Raw genomic sequence first — 23287 nt, forward strand, 5'->3', positions numbered from 1 at the left:
ATCTGCATTTCTTCCGATCATTTATTACAAAAGATATGTATAAACGCGAAATCTGTATATTTGTAAAAAAAGTCGTCCAAAACTGTTAAAGTGCACAATCTTATTAGTATTAATCATGATCATATTAATTTGATAAATCTTCCTGCATGTCTCATCTCAAGAAGTAGCTCGCGTCGCAGTTGAGTGTGTCATCCGCAATCTCCTAAGATTCGCCAATCTCCTTTTGTTTCTAGCGTTCACTTTCGCTTCGTGCGCAGAAGCGTTAGCTTTGGCCGCTGCACGACTCGTGTTCAGGAGATCCTGCCGAGCACTTCGTAACTGATTTGACAATTCATCCACTCGTCTCCTGGCCGCCTCTAGTAGTTCTTCTTTCTCTCGTAGCGATCTCTGCACTCCGCTCGCAGCCGCCTGAGCGTTTGCCGCGTTCGATTTGGCTCTACGCACTGCGTTCGTCAATGTCTTCAACTGTAGTTTCAAAATATAACGCATAGCATTTATAAACTGTATAACGCAAAGAAAAAGAACAATTTTCAGAACAATTTTCATCTTTTTGCAACATTTAACAAACTCAAGGCCAACTTTTCTTAAATTGTCGATAAGCGGTTTCATTTTTATATACAATATGTGTGCATACATAATTATACATAAATACATGCATAAATAAATAAATAAAATAATCTATAACATTGGAGAAAAAACTACCATTTTCTTCCATATTTTGATAAAGTGATAGAAGTAGTCTTCAGTTTTTCTTCAAGTCTTCGACAAAGATATAAAGATAAAACATACAAAAGAGTATAGGAAAAATAAAACAAATTATAAAAAAGATCAATAGAGTCAATACCTAAATAAAAATATAAAAAATATTCAAATACGAACCGTGGGTCATAAATCAAGTCTTGTTAAATTGTGATGTAAATAATTCAAAATAAAACGTGAAATATCTTTTTAGATTGCAATTTACATATTCGGGACACCATTCGTCTTGTTATTACAACTTGTGACTTCACCTCGGTTATTAATGTACCTGATCTTGTGACTGCCGCGCTGCCTGGATCGCAGCATTGACGTTAGCTTGTGCTTGTTGCAAAGAAGACGTTTCTTCCTGAACCACCGATCGTGCTTCCTTGACTTCTTCTAGCAGCTGTTCGACCATTGCCTCTTTACCTGATAAGGCCGCTTCAGCGGCTTTGGCAGCTTGAACCGCCTTCTCCGCCAGTTGAGTCTTTACCTATTAAGTACACAGTACACGATGGCATATTTGCTGAACAAAATACCAATCTTAACACGCAAATATATATAAAGACAATTAACAAGGCAAATCGTTCTCATGCTGCTAATTCTATAGTTTTATGCGACACATTTCATCAGCAATAACATGCGCACAGACCCTGGTCTGAGACAGATAATTACATGTCAGAAGATTGGAAAGAGAGAGAAACTTTTTTATTTCTATATATATATATATATATATATATATATATTTATGTATGTATGTATGTATGTATACAATATATATGTATGCACGTATATATGTATACATATATATGTATGTGTGTATGCGCATATGTTGTATATATGTATAAATTCTGCTATTAATAAGTTCTTTTCAAAAAGTATGTATTATATAAATAAAAGATAAGGAAACATTTTTGAGTCACGAGAGCGCAAAATTTTTGCAAAATGTTTCCTTTCGAGAGGTGGCATGTATAATATAATGTAATTAAGTACTTGACGCGCTGCTTGTTGACCAGCCATATTCTGTGCTTCAGACGCGGCTTTTGCTTCTTGCGCCGCTTTCTGCGCGATGTTGCTTGCGTTTTCAACGGTCTTTTTCTGGGCATTAGGTAAAGCGCTACGACAGTTTCCACTTTCGGTATGACGCATGTCTACTCGATTCTGTAATTGTTTTTCATATATTTATAATATAGTATAACGTAAGATAAAAAATATTCTTCTAATAAAGTTTTTTTAATATGATAATTAAGATTTACGCGCGCGCGCGCGCGCGTGTGTGTGTGTGTGTGTGTGTGTGTGTGTGTGTGTGTGTGTGTGTGTGTGTGTGTGTGTGTGTGTGTGTGTGTGTGTGTGTGTGTGTGTGTGTGTGTGTGTGTGTGTGTGTGTGTGTGTGTGTGTGTGTGTGTGTGTGTGTGTGTGTGTGTGTGTGTGTGTGTGTGTGTGTGTGTGTGTGTGTGTGTGTGTGTGTGTGTGTGTGTGTGTGTGTGTGTGTGTGTGTGTGTGTGTGTGTGTGTGTGTGTGTGTGTGTGTGTGTGTGTGTGTGTATGTGAATGTTGTTAAATTAAAGATCATTTACATTACACGTGCGCCGGCAAATGTGAATCGGAAATAAACATAAATGTGCTAAACTCATGGTCAAAAATTGTCACAAATGGCTGTAAATAGTTCATTATATTTGTGTTCCAAAAACCGAAAAGATAGAGCTTACATAAATATTTACAAATTTATTTTATACATCTTGTGATGATGAAAATATTTGTCAATTTCTAATCCAAAATTAAAATAATAATTAATAATTGTAAATTTGTAATCGATCAATATTAGAGACATAATGATAGGTTATTAATAATATTTAGATGTTACAGAGAGGAGAAATCAAAACTGTTCAAATCTGATGTTATTAAAATTTTCTAATGAATAAGAATTAAAACTTACCTCATTAATCGGGACTTTGTGAATCCGGCCGCAATCGGATTCTACAAGTATCAGCATGACTAAAAAGCAGGATATTAGTTATAATTGAAATATAAGTTATTTGACACGTAAAATCTTGATATAAATATTTAATTAAATATATAAGTCGCACTCACTGATATAAAAAATATGGGAAACGTTCATTCTGAGGAATAAATTTAAATGTGCACGTTGTTTCTCTCTGTGGAAAAAAATTATAACAAACCATAATAAGTTTGCATCGACCAAATGCTTTTTATCTATTGTATATTTGACAACAAAAACGGTTAGTACTGTCTTCGAGATATTTAATAATACAATTAAGTGAAGTTATACAATATTATATATGGCCCGCTCTTTTTGTCATTTGTATAAAAAAGTGAAAACTTGATAATATAATACAAATATTTTCTAAAAACATCTTCTGTCAAACACAATCATATGCTTTCTCGATACTTTCGAATGTGTGAAAACATACAATAAATAAAATCTATTTAATAATCTTATATAAACAGACGATAGATAGAAAATGTGACGACTCTTTTTACAGTTTTATATAATTGACATTTCCTTAATTCCACGAGAAATCGCACAGATAGAACTCATTGTCTAATCAGACGAACGTCTTTATATATCTACAATTTTAGACATACTGCAATGTCTCACAATTATAAATAACTATACAGAATTCAAATGTAGATAAATCTTTTTCGAAATAGAATTTATGGTAGAAAGTAATCGCGACTTTTATCAGATTCAGCTTTTTGTTTGTAGATATAAAAGTAACATCTTATTTTTTTTAAATTCACATGATGTAAATTGAAAAAAAATATAGAAAATTATATACATATTGTATATATTAAAACATATAATTCATGATATTTCGACTGATTATAATGGACCTTTTTTCCGCGTGACCGTTTCTTCTTTTTTAAATAATTTTATTATTTTAATTATTGAAGGATTAGTGGAATCATATCGTGATGTCCATGCAGCGTTCCGCTCTACTTCAGCTAACCTTATATAACAAAATAATTCCAAGTACTATATCATCCAACTCATTTGTTATGCAGATGCAATCTCAATAACGTACGCGATATGTTGGTGTGCGTATTATGTGTATGATATTATTTCAGATGCTTTTCATATATATCTCTCTCTCTTCCTACAATATTATATATTTGCTCATAGCTTTTATTCACGCGCATTTGCATCTCTATTTATCATATACAGGGTGTCCGGTAAAGATTGTGCCAACGTGAGCGGATAGAGCACAGTAAACTGAATAGAAAAGTCCTGTAACATTTTTTTCTATAACGCTTAATAAAGGAGTTATTATTGAGTAAAGTCTGTTCAAATCAGCGCCGATTTTTAGCCGGACGCACGTCGGTGAGCCGCCCACTCGGGGCGCGTTCCACTTAACGATCGCAACGCTCACGGTATCACTTCATCCTTATTGTTCACCGAAAATTAAACAAAGACAGATAATGCTTGCGAACGTTAAGTGGAACACGCCCCTGGTAGTGTGCGCCGCCGTAGCGATGGAGCGCTCACGCATACTACCAGACGCGCGGCTAAAGGTTGGCGCTGATTGGCAGATTTTACTCAATAATAACTCCTTTATTAAGCGTTATATAAAAAAATGTTACAGGACTTTCCTGTTCACTTTACTGTGCTCTACCCGCTCACGAGCGTTGGTATAATCTTTACCAGTCACCCTGTATATGTAATTTATATACCACAATTGTTTCTTTTTATAACTTTGTTAATTTTGTTTGAAATGTTAGTGCACTTCTCTCATATAACATAGACGCTTTACAAGCGTCAAGTGCGTATAGTTTTCCTTGATATTGGCGGTGATTATTAAAAAGTTTTGCATATTCGAAATATTTTCTTTTTACAGAATTAATGTATGTATTTTTTTTTCTTTATTATATCTTTTATCTACTTTACTTTATTTTGTGGTTTTTTGCACGACAGTTACTGAAGATGGCCCGAAGTGGGACTGAAACGTTTAAATAAATTTATCTGCTTTATATTCGAAAATTTATTGTTGCGCTTATTATTTTGTATTTAGCTCTTATTATCCCGTTAGCTTTTGTAATTTATATTGTATTATTTAAAGCTTTATTGATTTTATTGTTGATAATAGTATTTGTTATAATATATAATTGGCATAATATGAAAAAAGTGCTTCAATAATTAAAGTAATAATTAAATTTGTTCCTCCTGAATCAATGGAAAGCGCTAAAAGAAAGAGAGAGAGAGAGAGAGAGAGAGAGAAAGATAGAATAAAACATAATAGGCAGAAAATAATATTAGCAGAATGCTATTTTAAAGGTCTTACAATCCCTTCCGTAGATTAGTTGAACCAGACAAGACTATAAGAGGTCTGATGAACGAGTAACTGGTATCAGTTCTCAGCTTTCTTTGCGCAAGGACAACTCCTATTCTTTAAGCGATCGACTGTCTTTCTGTGTGTGTGTCTATATGTCAAGTAAGTACAGACATTCTTTGCCATTAGTTTCGAAAATACTTGCCTTCGTGATTTGTTCGGAAGTATAAAATCGAAACAAACTTCAAAAATGATTCCTGAATAGCGGAAATCTTGCTTTAAAAACAAATATATATATAGTATAATCGAACAATTTAAAATTTAGACAAGGTAAATCGATGATAAGGAAAATGAGAAAAAAATTATAACTAGTTAGAAAAAACAATAGGTAACGCGCGATAGCACCGTTCTTAATGCAAATATTTTTTTTATGTAAGAAAATAGCTTTGCAATAAAAATATTTTGATCTGTGAAGTTTGATGTTTTGAAACTTTGAGAATTATACAGAGAACTATACTCATTTAGAAATATTTGATAATATCAAAAAAGATTTATAAATATCTGAAACAATTTTATGATTATGATATTAAAATATATATAGTTCTATTCTAACACACATATGATACACACATACACATTTATTTTTTTTGATATTTTTATAAGATGTTTTTTAGAGATCATTTATATTTTTCACACTTTTAAAATTAGAACTGTTTATTTTATAAATTATAATGCAACACTGCAATATTTTTAATTTTAGAATATTTAAGATCGGTCTGTGGACATACATAAGTCATTTATTTCCACATTGAGCAAGAATCAATTGCGTTATATAATTCATTTCGGAAGTTACTCTTTACAATAATTTACACTTCTTAAGGATGTATGTGTTATATGTCAAAACATTGACAAAAACATGAAAATTTTGTAGACTGTTCTACTATTTCTTCTGAATATGTGTGCAAAACCTGCACAGTTTCATTGAACACAATTCTCTTAACGGTTTGGAAATTATTTAAGTTTAAAGTTTGTATTGATTCTTATAAAAAAGCGCGTATTGTAGCACTCATTGACAAATTTGACAAGGAAGAAACATTGTCAGCAAAATAAAAATTTTCATCTATTAAGAAATTTTCATATATTAAAAAAAACTCTAAAAAATATTTGTGCTTGATTTGATTCACTTACTCACGTTTAAAAGTTATTTAGTAAAAATTGTAGAGAAATATTTATTGTACCTAACCCGAAATCTTTCTGTAAATTATTCGTTTTTTTTGTTTCTTGCAATTGATTTCAGGTATTTATGATCAAAAGTTTTTGTCATAAATTAGGAAAAATCTTAATTACAACTATTTTCTTTTACGAAAACATTAAAAATCATATTATTTTGTGTTTCAAACAAAAATAAACGTAAGAAATATGTTCTTTTTTTAAAATTTCGACAGCTTTTTGTATTGTACAGCTTTTTACTATTGTACAGCCAAAGCATCCTTAAGAATTTCGGTAGAATATGTCCTCTCCTCCCCTTCTCTCTCTCTCTCTCTCTTTCTCTCTCTCTCTCTCTCTTCTTATTTGTCTTCTATTTTTCGAAACAATTAGCGAGTGTCGGAATAAAAATCAATTTTGAAATCACTAGCATGCAATATCATTTCGTTTTGTAATCTAATCTTGACATAAATAATTCATATTAGTGTAACAAAACCAATAATAATAAATCAATTTTATTATTTATTTGCTATGCATTATTAATAAATTTTATTCACCTAATTATACACATATCTTTGCTGTTGCTTTGTATATTTAAATAAATAGCTGTAAAAAATATTACATATTGATATTAATATTGATATTTTTTAAATTTGCGGTTTACTTGTTACTTTTTTGAAATTAATCGCATCTTTAATAACAAATAAAAATCTTCTTTTTTATGCAGTACAAAGTGAGAGAGTTATTTTTAGCTTCCATTAAAAAGTTTACATACAAATCAGAGATATTACCTTATAATTTGAATAATTTAACTTTTTATAACATGTGTAATGTAATTCCATAGGAATTGTATGAGAAACGTCATATAAATCATATAAATCGTCATATAACGTCATATAAATCACACATATAAATCAGTTTTATATTTTTGTTAATAGTCAAACTAAGAGAACGTAGATTGATATAAAATATAGTCAATGTGATCAATTTGTCTGCGCGGGGAAGAATCAAAAGTTTTTATACATTTCGAACTTTACTCGCTCGAAAATGTAAAAAACCTAGTGTGTTTCTTAATTTATACAAAATCATATATTGTAATGATATAACTAGAACCTATCAAAAATGCCTTGTTACAAAGACAAAAATGAAAATTTGGGAGAAATTATTCTATTATAAACCTATTAATCACATTTTGTTATTTACATAATTATTTTTAATTAATATCGGAGAAAATAAAGAAAATGCACATTAGTTATATATATATATATATACGTATACCATATATATATTGTTTATATATTGTTATATATAAAATATTATATAAATATAATATTAAAATATTCTGTATGTGTGTGATTAAAACGTAAATTTAGATTCTAATCGTATTTGCAAGCAACTTCAATTATGACTTTATAGCTATCCATTATCTATATAGTGTTGTATCGCTTACGTTAGCTCGGATCTCATATAAGATAAAAATCTCATAATACAAATGACGTACACGAGCGCTTTTCAGAGCGAAACGAAACCGGGTTTTCGATTTTAAGTGATTGTGATGTATAATTGCGACACTCGGAAAGGTGGTGCGTGCGTCATAAGCACGTGTATATACATACAAGTTATTCTAATCATTTATGCATCGGCATTTCTACTTTTAATTTTCTTTATTAAATAATATATGACATAAAGAGATTCAATTCCAAGATACAGTCGTGTAAATGATCATCTCGTATCAGTTTGATCACTTATCCACTGTATATCGATCGGTATGATATATCGATCACTTTCGTGATTTTCTTTCAGTTTTTATGCGTCACTTTCTCTGGCCGCTTAATCAAAGCAACATTGCAGTGCGATCAATTATTATGCAACATGATACCGTATCATCGCCGCGGCACAATAGTTTTCTTTTTTCACGCCTGAATTGATTTATACTCAACCAATCAGGCTCATCGTGCAGTCATGCGCATCGTTGACGGAACTCGAAAGAAATTTTCGTGATAGAAACAAGCCAGGCAGAGAAAAAGCAATTACGAAACTGAATCAACATAAATAATGAAATCTGAAATGCATCGCCGCACTTTAGAGATTTCCAATATTTTTCGATACACGATGTAGTAATTTCATTCTCTCTTCTTGAAAAAAAAAAAAGAAAAGAATGAATTTTACTTAAAGAAATAATTAATATACGAAAATGTAGTAAGAGCATAGTTCAATATTTATACAAATCTCATTCAAAATTTATTCACATTTGCATTGATGTAGTCATGCTTAACTAGTTTTAAAATTGAGTCCGCAAATCGGTTCCATTAATATTGCGTTGTGTTATGTTTTTCTAACGTAATCGAATGTGCGAATGAATATTGATTATCGTGATCAATTGACAAATTCACCTCTACGTATAGTCAATGAGAGAAAAAAGTATCAAAAGAGATAATCGCGGGACACAAAAAAAAATTCAGTATCATCTTGCATATCCGCTGTTACGCGTCTAAAAAATAAATTATAAACTCGAATACCATTCTTACTTTTTTTCATAGTCATAATATAAAGATTTATACTGAAGCAATATAAGAATCGTTTGCTATGTGAATTCTTTTACATATCTTATGTTTTACAGAATTCATTTACCTGTATAGAACTTTAAGTCAATGCAAAAAGATTTTAAAATTAAATAATTAAATAATTATATCGCAATTTACATTTTTTCTAAAAATTAATTAATTAATTTTAACTTTGTTTTAGCTTTGTTTTAACTTTCTATTAATTTTTGACTTTTACAGATATTTATTAATCGCAAGAAAAATTCAATACTTCAACATGAAGATCCTGTTGGTATTCCTGGTTTGCGTGACCCTCACGTATTGCAGCAAAGCTAAAAAGCAGATTCACGATCAACAAATAATTGATAATTATGAGTTTGAATATGTGGATCATGGTGCACCCGCATTAGGATTGATCGAGTCAAATTCTCATTATGTCGAAGCAGTGCCCGTCGCGACAGTAGCTGCGAGTGGTCATCGCTCAAGTCTTATTCGGCCTGGTTATAGTGTGGGTGGCCCTTTAGCCAGTATAGCTAAAGGTTAGATATGTTTAAACTTAGGAATCATTCTTTTTTTTTCATCCCGCGCGATAATGTCGATGCGAGCAATAAGTAATTGTAATACTCGTAAATAGAGATAATATAGCATTGCGCGATGTACAATATTATATACATACAGGGTGATTCTAAAGGTTATTGACAAACTTCAGGAGCGTATAGAGGGGTCGGAATATAGTAACTTTTGACTAGGAACCCGCATGTTCTCTGAAGTAATCCTGAGTTGATACAAGCCTTTGAATAAAAGGAACTACATTGTGGATCACGAACTTACTATATATAAGGACAGGACACATGAAGTTTATAGCTGACTACGTAATGATGCCGCCCACTACGTGGCGCTAGTAGGATACCTTGGCCGGCTTACTTCAACTTACCCTAATGTACACAAACATTAATGTACGCATATTTCACTCTCAAATACAATTAATTAAAACGCGGATTCTGAATTCTGAAATTGAAGCGGACAAGGTATCCTACTAGCGCTACGTAGTGGCCGGCATCATTATTTTGCCACCGTTCAGTATAGGTGGTATAGAAGAGTGTCAGAGCCGTGTTGTGGACAACATTCCAATGAGAGAAATAATCTCAATTTGTACAAAATTTAATAACTAACCAAAGGTTATATGAACACAATAATATAATACAATATTACAAAAAGTGTTCAAAGTCCATCACAATGCAAGCATTCATTGAACGAAACTTTGGCGCACTTCATCAAATACTCCAGGCATATCCCGGACCACGTTAGATGCTGCAAGTATTTAGGCTACAAGTGTTTCTGGATCGTCCACCGGTGTCTCGTAAAGGAAGCTTTTGATATGCCCACAAAAGAAGTAATCAAGAAGCGTCAAGATAGGCTTATACCGATTACTTCAAAGAACGTGGGTTCCTAGTCGAAAGTTACTATATTCCGACTCCTTTATACGCTTCTGAAGTTTGTCAGTAATCTTTAAAATCACTCTCTATATATACATATATATATATAAAATGAAAGCGAGCGCGTTTCGTGCCCCATTTACGTGTGCGGATACCTTGGTTACAGGAGCCGCTGATCAGGCTCACACGCAGTTGAATCAGCAACCATCAGCGGCTGGACAGGCGGCATATGTAGCCAAGAATACGCTGGCCCAAGCGGCAGCGCAATCCGCGGCGACAGCCGCTGCAGCCTTGGCCGGCAAACAGATTATCGTGATGGGTCTGGAACAACAGTCAAGGGACGCGCAAGTCGCGGTAGACGGTGAGAAGCAACAACTTCAACAGGCCCAACGTGCGGCCACAGCTGCAAGAAATGCGGCGCAACAAGCAATGCATCAGGTGCAAGTGATAACCACAGCGTTAAACGCGGCGCAAGCGACCGCCGAACATGCTGCACAAGCGGCATCGGAAGCTGCGGCCGAGCTGGCCGCGCAAACGACGATGGTGGGCCAAGCTAAGGCGCGTGCTGAAACGATAGCTGAGCAACTCGCGGCGGCGCGCTTAGATTTTGACACAACGCAGGCGGCGGCGCAAAAGGCCGCCAATGCCGCCCAAGCCGCGCAGAGCAATGCAGCGGCTGCAGCCGCGTACGCGGCCAACACCGCGGCTGCGTCTGCGACCGCAAATCATCATCCGGTCTCTTTGCACGCCGCCACCGCCGACGAGCCTCTCAGTCTGGCCAACACCTTGCCCGTAGATGCATTAAGTTATAAGAATTATCACCTTTAAAGGCCATACCCTGCTTCGCGCCTCTTCCCTTGCGATTCATCCCTTTGCAAGTGTACGGCGTCACTTGCCCATTGACATGGCGGCGCTATACACAAAGATGCCTGGGTCTCTTTTGCTCGTTTCTAATCAATGAGATTCAGCGATTGTGCGCATTATCATCATTTGTACGTTTACCTGCCAGACTGCACAATAAAATATTGTTGCCATCCTAAACTGTACGTTTTTCTCTTCCTTTCCCGAGGAATGTCTAAACTTATTCTTCAGTCGTTTCGCGCGCACAAACTTTCTGGTGTATATACATATTACGTTAATTTTTCCTTAATAAAAATTTAATGAAAAATGCCTGATTGTGTAGATCATTATTTAACATCGAGGATTGATATGTTTTGGCAAAGTAAGACATTGAAATGATTAAAAATATAGATGATAAGATACTATATCAGTTGTTTAAAATATCGGTCAATTAAACACTACTTTACTCCAACGCGAATAAATTTTATGCAATCCGATCAGATATGTACAGACACCCACATATGTGTGTCTTGTATGTGTACTTAATATATAGCTAGTGTGTAGTGTATTATAAAGTATAACATACACATGTGAAAAAACAATACATTTTCCAAAATTGTCCAATTAAAAAAGATAATTCAAGTATGATCAATTTATCGCAGCCCATTTATAAAACAATTAGATGTATTAACAAATAAGTCTATTAACAAGTTCAAAGAAGTATATTTTTAATTAATTATAATTAATTGTATGTTTCAAATGTGCAGAGTTGGGAAAGTTACTTTATAAAAGTTACTCGTTACCGTTACTATTCTTTTTTCTAAAAAGTAACTCGTTACTCGTTACCGTCACTCAAAAAATAACGAATCATTACAATTTCCGTTACTTTTTTTATGTACAATACAAACTTTACATACAATTTTTTTAATACAAGATCAAATAAACACTAAAAATTTATACTAAACATTAAAAATTTTTAAACATTGTCGTATAAAGTAGAAAGAAACAAGATACTAAAATGAGCTTTCAGTAATTTTCATGTAATACTGCATTCCAATACTCTTATCAATATGCTCCTTTTGAAAATTATACCGAGTAAATTCGAAAAAAGTAACGATAGAAATAACTGTTAAATTCGTTATTCGTTATCAAAAAATGTAACAAAGTTACTTTTTCCATTACAAACGAAATTTGTAACGCCGTTACCATTACAATTACCGAAAAAAAGTAACTGTACGGTAACGGCGTTAGAAGTAACGCGTTACTCCCCAACTCTGCAAATGTGCAATATTGAATTGCGATTTGATATAATAGTAAAGCATATATAAATAACAAAAATAAACTATAATACAAAAAACAGGCTTACACTTTGATTCAGCAATACTTTTTGGACGGATCGAGCAGAAATTTCACTTCAGCTCAAGAATGTTATTTTATCGCGGCTCGATGATAAGATGGACACCGCCTTTGACCGTAAGTACAATAGGCGCTTCATCAAAAGTAAGCGGAACCGGAGTTCGAGGATGAAGTTTAAACTTGTACTTTGACAAAAGACTTACGAGTCCAATTTTTGTTTGCATGTAGCCAAATCTGGTACCTAAGAATTAATGATGTTGAGGCATTGATAGCGACGAAATAGCTTATAATCTAGGATTTTTAAATTGTATCACAGATATTTTGGTACAATTTAAAAAAAAAGATTATTGATTCGCACATGAATATTATAAACGCATACAAAACTATACATAAGATCAATATGTTATTTTAATTAAATATCTCTCATAAATGTATTTGCGAAAGATTATATCACAATGCAGACTTAAAAGTAATATACACATGTATATGGCATTTCGAATAAAATGTGTTATTGCATTAAAATAAATACGACTCACTAAAATATTTTAATAGAACAATTAACATGATTGATTCAATAAAAAATACTAAAATAATCAAATCAAATATTAAAAAAAAAACATTTTTAAATATTTCTTAATATTATCGCAAGAAATATATCTACTATAGTATATGAAGAAAACATTTAATACGATTGTAAATTTTTAAAAATATAAATATTAAAATATCCAATCGCGCTGCTAATTTATATCTCAAATTACCATAAAAAGTTTATATAAAAAAAATTGTACATTTAAAAGATTGATAATGATTACAAGTACACAAATAGGCTTAAGCAGCACGCAAACATCAAATAAATATAAACTTATAGACATAAAAATAATAGGCGCAAGTCTTAACAATTAAAATAACGGAGTAACGCGAATCGCAGATATATAAAAAACGCGAATCGTAACAATGTAATAAAATTCAATAAAATTCAAACGTTTCTGTCCATAACTGGACTTTCTTCCGTGATAAAAATTAACGGTAAAATACGGTCCAAAAAGTCATAAATATTAGCGGTCAGCAGGTAAGAACAAAAATTCAGAAAGTCAAAAAAAAAGGATGGTCAGAAGTTGTTTAAGAGCCCTCCAAAAGGTACGGTCCGCGCGCGCGCGCGTGAGTAAATTAAATCAATTCATTATCCACCACAAAGTTTTTCCAAGAACTTGTGAGAAGAAATTTTTAAGTCAGATAAATGCCTGGAAATTTAAAACAGTGGTGGGATAATGAGAACAAAACAGTGTAATTATCTTCGTTTGCCAAAAGCGACTCATCTAAGCAGGGCCCACGCCAGATGTCAGAGTTATGTACGGACTTCGCGTCATAAAGGTACAAAAAGACTTACTGTCTCAAACATATCATAATAACATAGTATATAAGATTGATTGCAAAAACTGCAATGCTTCTAATGTTGGCCAAACGAAGAGATTGTTAGAGACCCGTATAAGGGAACATCGAAATCATATAAACAGAGCTCGTTCTCAGAATTCTGTGATATCGGAGCATAGAATCAATGAAAATCATGATTTTGATTAGGACAATGTACGGGTCATGGACAATGAGCCTTGTTATACAAGAAGACTTACTTCCGAAATGTTATTTATAAAAAGACAGAAGTCAGGTTTAAACTTGCAAAGCGACACGGAGTTACTTGACCCCTCATACTTACCGATCATTGATAAACTCGGTAAGATTTCAAATTTACCGCCTTTAATTTTAATTTTATGCCTATTTGTTTGCCTCGTTGATTCTCCTTGTTTTTGTATGTGTTTGTCTCCCGCGCCTACTTGACAGTTAGAGTTTGACTGCGGAGCGTTACTGTTACGTGAGGTCCGTACATATCTCTGGCGTCAGGCGTGGGCCCTCCTTGGATGAGTCGCTTTTGGTAAACGAAGATAATTACAATGTTTTGTTCTCATTATCCCACCACTGTTTTAAATTTCCAGACGTCTGTCTGACTTAAAAATTTCTTCTCACAAGTTCTTGGGAAAACTTTGTGGTGGATAATGAATTGATTTGATTTACTCACGGACCGTACCTTTTGGAGGGCTCTTAAACAACTTTTGACCATCCTTTTTTTTGACTTTCTGAATTTCTGTTCTTACCTGCTGACCGCTAATATTTATGACTTTTTAGACCGTATTTTACCGTTAATTTTTATCACTGAAGAGAGTCCAGTTATGGACAGAAACGTTTGAATTTTATTGAATTTTATTACATTGTTGCGATTCGTGTGGCGACCGTTACGATAACCACCCTGTATAATCAGTATCTTTATAAATAAATCTGTGCATGTATATATTAAATATATTCGTATATGTGTGTTATGTGTGCATATACAGGGTGTTACTTAAAGATCGCCCATTCAGTACATAGCGTTATTCCTTACCAAAATATGAGTCGGAAAGTCTTGAATTATTTTTTTCTATAACACTTAATAAAGGAGTAATTATTGAGTAAAGTCAGGCCAATCAGCGTCAGCGATTCGCGTTTTTTATATATTTGCGATCCGCGTTATTCCGTTATTTTAATCGTTAAGACGCGCCTATTATTTTTATGTCTATAAGTTTATATTTATTTGATGTTTGCGTGCTCCTTAAGCCTATTTGTCAATCTTTAACCGGGTGCACATTAGTGAACCTGGTAAGTGTGCGCTTTATAGAAAAAAATGATTCAGAACTGTTCGACTCATTTTTTGGTAAGGAATAACGCTATGTACTTAATGGGCGGTCTTTAAGTGACATCCAACTCAGTAAACACAAAATAAAAGTAACATAACATCAATATTATGATTTCTCACACAACAATGTAACTGCAATGTAACATACCTTGTACATAACAGTTATATTACTGAGTGGGAAATTATAACATTGATGTAATGTTACTTTTATTTTGTGTTTTTGGGGAATATACATATATGTTTGTATGCATATTATCATTTTTATAACTATGTAACTCTGTTTGTAAAGGCGTAAAGAAAACAGTTGTGTGGAGAGGTGTGTATAAGAGTAAGTAAAAGCAGTTAATTTTAAATCAACATTAAATACTTATTTACAAGATATATCGTTAACATCTTTCTCATCGTCAGCTTCGACATAGCCCTTCTCCATGAGTTGTATGAGGAGATTCATAAAATCATGTCTGACAACATTATGAGTTTGCCTATATTCCACGTTATCTCGAAACATTTTCATAAAGAATTTAGTGACACCCCGATCCGTGAAGGGAATGGAAAAGAAATCCATAACTTGGGGTGCAAACATTAACAGAGCGTTCCAAAAGGGCCTCTCTTCAAAGATTTTTTTCCCCCAATGTCGAAATTCGTTATTTGGCTCCTCCATGCAGTTAGACTTGATTCCAAAAGCCGTTGACATAATAATATCCGTCGAATATCTAATAGTTTTAATATTATTTTAATTAATCTTTCTTAATTAAACATGTATCAAAGTTACATATTTATTTGAAATTAACTAAACGATATAATTATGTGCACCATATGTAAGATGTGTATGTATACAGAATGTCCATTTGAAAACTTTTCACCCTATTTATTTTGTAATCGACTAATTTTTGCGAAAAATGTTTCGTACAAAAGTTTTATGACTTCGAGGGGGACATAAGATGGTGCCATTGGTTTGATCTTGGATAGTTGTTTGAAGATCATGTGAAGATCACCTTCAATTTTTTAAATGAAAACCCCCATTTTTCATTACATATTCTTGTAGCTTACCTCAAGAGCTTTTCAAAACACTATAATAAAGTTATTTTCTATTAAGTATTTTCCAAGACACTAATGTCTATAAGTTTATATTTATTTGATGTTTGCGTGCTCCTTAAGCCTATTTGTGTACTTGTTTTGATTTCATAGGAGCTTTGTCATTATATTGATAATGATTGTTAAGCAATAATGGCACACAAAATTGATAAATAAAAATGGTATATAATATGTAAATTAAATAAGATTATTCTTACCAATACAAACTCGTGGTCCTTCCCCAAATGGCAAGTAAGCATAAGGATGTCTAGCTGCTATCTTATCCGCGTTGAATCGTTCAGGATCAAATTTATCTGGATGCGGATATATCGACGGATCTCGATGCAATCCGAATACCGGTATAGTAATTAACGTCCCTTCTGTCACGTGAATATTTGTTGTTGGAAGATCTAATTCCTTGGTGCAGACGCGATTTAAGACAGGTACAGGCGGATATTTTCTCATAGTTTCTGCAGTATGTAAAAAAATTATTTTTTCTAAAATATAACAGTTATTATCAAATATTATATATATATGTGTGCATAAAACTCATATATCGTACTTGCCATTTACTACTTTATGAAGATATATCATTTCATTCACAGCATTATAAGTTAATCCACCATGCTGTTTTAACATTTCGTCAATTTCCTGACGAATTTTATCCTGTATACCTTGATGTTGAGCTAATTCGTATAAACAGTATGTCGCCGTTGTCGAGGAAGTTTCAAAGCCAGCCAAGAAGAAAACATAAGCTTGTGCAGCTGCTTCCAACATGGTAAGTTTATTCACAGTTGCTAAGTTTAAATAAGATATCATTATTTCAGAGTAATCTTGGGCAGAAACACTTTAGAAGAAAACTCTAAAGCTGTTCTTATATAATGTACATATACAGGGTGGTCCTCGTAACGGTCGCCACGATTTTTAAGGCATTTACAATAATTTGACATAAAAAAGTCATAAACAGAAATTTATCAGTTTCTAACCGGCAACCTTTTCTATTAAGTATTTTCCAAGTTATGAGGCTTGAAAAATACACTACCGCCAGTATTAGTATTATCTGAAAGTGATTATAACGTGACCTTAACAATGCTTTAAAGCCTCACTAACATTGCTGCTTAATGCGCCACTTAAGATTTTACAATTTTTATTTGAAACATTTTTCTCAAATCTCGAAAGTAAAACATTTTTGAGAAAAAGGTTTTAAATAAAAGTTGTAGGGTTTTAAATGGCGCATTAAGTAGAAATGTTAGTGTGATTTTAAATAGCATTGTTAAGGTTACGTAAAAATCACTTTCGGGTAATACTAATGCTAGCGATAATAGTACCGCTAAAGGTATAGACCTTTCAAGCCTCATAATTTGAAAAATACTTAATGGAAAAGAACTTTATTATAGTGTCTTGAAAAGCTCTTGAGGTAAGCTACAAGAATATGCAATGAAAAAAGGGGGTTTCCGTTTAAGAAATTGAAGGTAACCTTCACATAATCTTCAAACGACTATCCAAAGTTGAAGCAATGGCACCATCTTATGTCCCCCTCGAAGTCATAAAACTTTTGTACGAAACATTTTTTGCAAAAATTAGTTGATCACAAAATAAACAGAATGGAAAGTTTTCAAATAAACACCCTGTATTATGCACATTTTCTTTTCCGAAATTTTGTTTGTCAATAACTCTTTTTATTTCCAATTGTTCCAGTTATTGTTCAATTAATCGAAAACTATAGATGATTCAACAGTTTCATTCAGCAAAAATTGATTCTAAATCGATCGCAAAATTTGTAATAGAAATAACATTTATCCTATAAGTTTGTTCTTTATAGCTGAATTTTCTGCACTAGTGTATATACACTTGTGACATCGAAACGTTCTTTATTGCAATGAAACACAGCACAAACCCGTGCTTTATTGCAGTGCAACAAAATTTAGTGTAACAGTTTACTCATTGCACTAATAACATTGTTGCAGAAAGTTAAAATAATAATAAATAAATAAATAACTTAAAATAAAGACCGGTATGACAATAAAACAGTGGTCGTAAAGGGAATAAATAATATAAATTAAAATAAAGACCGGTAATCTCTCACATCATTGAGGTATTGTAGAAGTTCCGTGTAGAAAAAAATCCGTGATCATGTCAATCTGATCTGTACAAATATGATTTAATGTTAGACGGATTAAACAAATGGTGTGAGAGAGTGACACTGAAGCTTGAATATTAGAATGCAACTCACAAAATCCACGCTCCGCGCGCAAAGTCGATGTCAGAAGTACATACATTGTATAAATTAGGAGAACCAGGCTCAACGATTATCAACGTACTAATGATAGATGGTGAGCATAACAAGGTGACGAGAAAAAACAAAGGAGTCAATAACAATAAATACATACAAACAGCAAACGGCGTGACATTGTTATTGTAAATAAAAAGAAAAACGATCTCGAATTACAAGAGTAATCGGGCGAATTAAACGACATTGTTATTATAAATAAGACGAAATCAGGCGAAATGAACATATGACTTAAAAATATAATTAATCAAATAAATCTTTAAAAAAAAAATAATTTTTTTAAAATTTTTATTAATGTGATTAAATAGAGCTGCTTTTACCATAAAACTTTTGTATAAAACATTTTTTGATATCTCGAATAGTTTTTGAGATATATCGAGAAAAGCAAAAAGCCGCTCCACATATGAGGGGTGCTTTCACCCCTTAGAACCGTTTTTGGGCAGCAACTGAAAATTTCTAAATTCATCTATTGATCTTCTTTATATGTCTGTAAAATTTCATCAAAATCAGAATTTTCGGATTCGCGAAGTTTCCTTGTGAGTCTTGAGGAAGAACAAGCAGTGCAAGAACTGGATAAGTTGATAGTAGTGGGAGATTTAATTTTATAAATAGTTATAAAAAGTAACTATAACTTATTATAAATGTTAAAGTAATCTATTAAATATTAAAATAAGCTATTTAATATTAAAGTAATTAGCAATTCTCTTAAAATTAAATTATAAACTGAAATTGTACTTTAATCCGAATTTAAGAAAATTAAGTGATAGGGTTAACTTTTATCAAATTTAAAGAAAATTCTTTGATTATAAAAGCTAGTTTTGTGTATAAAAGTTTTTTTATTCTGTTATGTAACATAAAATTATATTTATTGTTAATAATAAATTATAATAATTTTATATTATATAATATTTTCTGATAATTTGTTTAATATTATGTGGTGCGCCATGTTGATCACTGCACTGAATAGCACTGAAACGTTCTTTATACTTGTTCACACTAGCTTGTCCTCGCTTGCACTAATTAAGTTCAATTCAGTGCAGCTATACAGAACAAACCTTAGAACGAGCTACTTATGTTTTTGATGTGCATTTGCAATTTTAATTTGCATTTCATTCCAAATTACGGGGCATTTACTTATTATTTAAAAATTTTTCTTTAAATAATGCTCACTTTTATTTATAAAAATGGCTTACCTTGCAAATATATCTTTTATCTCAATGCAATCTCTCATCTGAGCTTTGTTCTCTAAATTTTTCGCAAACTCTTCGCCGCATTCCTTCAGAATCATGAACATCTGCTTTATTTTTCCTGAAGTAAAAGTGGGTGTCAACTTTACACGTAAATTTCGCCATTTTTTCCCAGGCAATAAAAACAAATGGCCAGACAGTGGATCAATCTTCTCATTACAAAACATCCCACGATCATGGAAACTCCCGAATTCTTTGGCCAAAACTGTTCGAATAAGATCGAGATCGGCGATTACCAGATTTGGCTTGAAAAATGCATACATCCCAAAGACACGATGATCCTTATATTTCATATAAGCATCACGGAAGAGTTCACCTATTGACAAATCTCACATTCAATTCAGCAACTTTTCAAGTAGAGATACAATAATATAGCAAAATAAACTATTGATTGTGTGTGTGTGCGTGTATGCGTGGGTGCATGCGTGCGTGCGCGCGCGCATAAAAACTATAAACGTAGGAAGTATAAAGTGCGCATATTATGGCTGCGTTCTGATATTCACTGCCAGTACTGAAAATCTATAGTTTACGTCACGTACGTACACTATAGATTTTCAATACTGATATATTGAATATCGGAACGCAGCCCTTATGTTATCTATTAGCAATTCGTGCGCCAAAATTAGAAAAAGAACACATGGGCGCATTCAGCGCACAAAATAATTGCGGATTTACGCGCTGAATGGCCTATGATCTGAAGCGCTCCCACAACACGTTGTGGCAGCGGATGCCATTTTTCCTAGCAAAAATTTTTATGCTGCATCGACGCAACTGTTGTGAGTTGTCATATATCGTCTGTGTTATCTTGGTTAAAATAAAACACGTGTCGATCAGATGTCGAGTAATATCGAGCGCTCACTGCAAACCATTCAGCGGAAAAAAGCGCTGGGAGAGAGAGCGATCCGCAACTGTTGTGTGCGCTGAATGCGGCCAATGTCTCGGAAGTATATTTATTTCTTTTTAATTAGAGAGAAATTATTCCCATAGTAACCGTAATCTTATGTTTGACACATATTGTGTTTTACGTTTGCTAATTAATTTCTTGTTTCAAATATAACTTGAACTTTTTTAATTTTGATCAGATTTCTATATTAATAAAGAATATCACACTCCCTTTTCCTATATACAGGGTGTTAAAAAAAAGATTTAGGACTTTAAAAGCAGATAGTACTCACGAAATGAAGGAAAAAAGTCCTAATAAACATGGGTCGAAAAATTAATATTGTCGGAGTTATGAACAATTCTTCAACAACAAATTACCTTACCATCCAAAAAAAGAAATTGTTCTTGCAAAAGAAGAAAAAAAAGAATTCTTTAAATTGCAAAGTTTACAGCAGGTTTTCTACATTTTGCCCTCATTTCCACACACGTTTCACATCTTTGTACCATAAAATTGCTAACTCTTTAACAAATTCCCGGCTTTGTTTTAACTATTTAACAGGCATTTTGTATTCTCTGATGTAATTCGTCATAATATTTGTTTTCATGCCGCGCAAGAGCACCAAAAGCGAATGAGTCACTTATAATCCCTAAAAACTTACCTTTTAAAAAAAAGGTAAAAAAAGGTAAAAAAATGCGCCAAGTACAAGCATCAGTTGTGAAAAACTGTTATATATATTTATAAAATAGTGTTACTTTAATTTAATCGGCACAAAATAGTGTTATTTTAAATTATTGAAAATAAAAACTTATAAAAATATTTTAACAAAAAAAGTTGTACAAATATATTCTACATAAATAATAATATAAAATATTGCGCCAATTGAAAATAAAAAATTATACAAATATTTTAACCGAGAAAAGGTGACATAAATTAGTAAAGATATTAATTACAACTATTTTTTTTATGAAAATGTTAAAAACCATATTATTTTGTGATACTTTAATTCTTTTTATAATCCAGAGATTTATTTATTGATTTTTCAAACAGTATAAACTTAAAAAATATTTTTAAATTTTGACTACTATTATAAAATTCGACAGCTATTATTGCACAGCCAAAATATCCTTAAATGCATTATTATTAGTTTTATGTAAAGATACTCACCTACTGACACTTTTCCAGTCACATAAGGTGTCAAATTACCAGCTGGCACAGTAGGCTCGACATAAAAAACACCCTTTTTGCGCCAATAATTGAGCAACACATATTTATAATATATGTATACAACACTCAGAGTAATAATGAAAACCCCGATTAATTCCGCGAGTAACATCACGAGTTGATATATTCTTGTCTAAAATATAACAATAAATAATTTCAGTGTTGAAAACCAAATTTACAAAAATGTTACACATCCAATTTTAAACTTTTTTTATGCTTCTAACATTTGTACCATTCAAAACACCATCAAATGATAACATTAAATTTAAAGAAGCAAAAAGATCTACATACATGGTAAGATCATGAAAATGAGAAAAATGAAGTATTGACATGTAAAAATGTATCAAAATAGCGCAAAAGACCACAACTTTCGACAGCATTTATATGCACAATTCTTTTTCTGAATACATATATGTAGTTGCCTTTCTATTATATGTACAAAACATCTTTCTCTCTCTCTCTCTCTCTCTCTCTCTCCCCCCTCCCTCTCCCCTCTCTTTCTCTGTTAAACAATATCAAGAATAAACTTTTTTTATTTTTTCTCGCAGATTTAATAAGTACTGCATTTTCTGTTGCACATATATACAAAAAATACATCGTATTTAATTTGAAGTCAGCTTTATTTACTCTAATAAATTTTTTTAAATATTATTTGAGCTTGTTTAAGATAATTAACGCGTTAAAACTTGAAAATTTATAATAATTAATATACTCTGTTTTATATATTTTTTCTAATGGAAATAAAACAAACTTACATATAATCTATTATAAAAATGTGCAGTTTGTCTAAGATTTTATTCTAACTCAATGTTTCTTATGCAGTGATATATGTTAGATCATGTTACAATAATTCGTAATCCGATATTACCTTTACTAAAAAGAAGCGTCTATCAATAATAATTTTCCACCGTATGTATGACAATCGGTATTGTAGGACATATATTAAGTATGTGCTGCTTATATCAATGTTTTTAAGTATACTGAAAGATATCGCATCGTGAACCACTATCTTATATATGAAATGAACGCTTGCGATGGTTGTTTAATTATAAAGTATAACAAGTTACATGTTCATGTTGTCGTTGCATGTGACGGAAATAAAAGAAGATAAGTACATACAATTTCTATATTTTGTTATATAAGTTAATAAAGGAAGTGATGGTGACTTGACCGTTTTTTTATGTTTTGCTTGTTATTACTAGTTTTGATCGAGAATCTTAGAAACAGATTAATTACACGCGTGTAAGAGTGTAGACGCTTGCGAATATAATATATATATATAATCATGTTATCCTATCATTCTCTATCACAATTGTATTCATTACTTGTTTTGTATTAATAAATTTATAAACAGGTTACTAAAAACTAGAGTTATGTAATTACACATTATTGAGAAACGTTTCCTCTCTCTCTCTCTCTCTCTCTCTCTCTCTCTGTATTTTA

General features: G+C 32.2%; 3 protein-coding genes across 3 annotated transcripts; 1 reads left to right on the forward strand and 2 right to left on the reverse strand.

The window, feature by feature from the left end:
* Positions 1–13: 13 nt before the first annotated feature.
* On the reverse strand, positions 14–2758 carry LOC115239569 (chromosome partition protein Smc-like). The gene is made up of 4 exons (XM_029814166.1): positions 2674–2758; positions 1732–1899; positions 1028–1231; positions 14–465 (listed from the first exon to the last, which is right to left on the reverse strand). The coding sequence occupies exons 1-4, from the start codon at positions 2728–2730 to the stop codon at positions 157–159; spliced, it is 738 nt and encodes a 245-aa protein (XP_029670026.1). The 5' UTR covers positions 2731–2758; the 3' UTR covers positions 14–156.
* A 2301-nt stretch (positions 2759–5059) lies between these two features.
* LOC115239571 (translation initiation factor IF-2-like) lies at positions 5060–11558 on the forward strand. Its single transcript, XM_029814167.1, has 3 exons — positions 5060–5188; positions 9016–9314; positions 10378–11558. The coding sequence occupies exons 2-3, from the start codon at positions 9053–9055 to the stop codon at positions 11037–11039; spliced, it is 924 nt and encodes a 307-aa protein (XP_029670027.1). The 5' UTR covers positions 5060–5188; positions 9016–9052; the 3' UTR covers positions 11040–11558.
* Positions 11559–11688: 130 nt separating this feature from the next.
* LOC115239568 (probable cytochrome P450 6a20) lies at positions 11689–23031 on the reverse strand. Its single transcript, XM_029814165.1, has 6 exons — positions 22713–23031; positions 21788–21977; positions 19687–20056; positions 16770–17050; positions 16422–16673; positions 11689–12648 (listed from the first exon to the last, which is right to left on the reverse strand). The coding sequence occupies exons 2-6, from the start codon at positions 21954–21956 to the stop codon at positions 12485–12487; spliced, it is 1236 nt and encodes a 411-aa protein (XP_029670025.1). The 5' UTR covers positions 21957–21977; positions 22713–23031; the 3' UTR covers positions 11689–12484.
* Between the last annotated feature and the right edge of the window lie 256 nt (positions 23032–23287).

The sequence above is a fragment of the Formica exsecta genome, unplaced genomic scaffold (assembly GCF_003651465.1).
Source record: "Formica exsecta isolate Colony F162 unplaced genomic scaffold, ASM365146v1 scaffold388, whole genome shotgun sequence".
NCBI lineage: Eukaryota > Metazoa > Arthropoda > Insecta > Hymenoptera > Formicidae > Formica > Formica exsecta.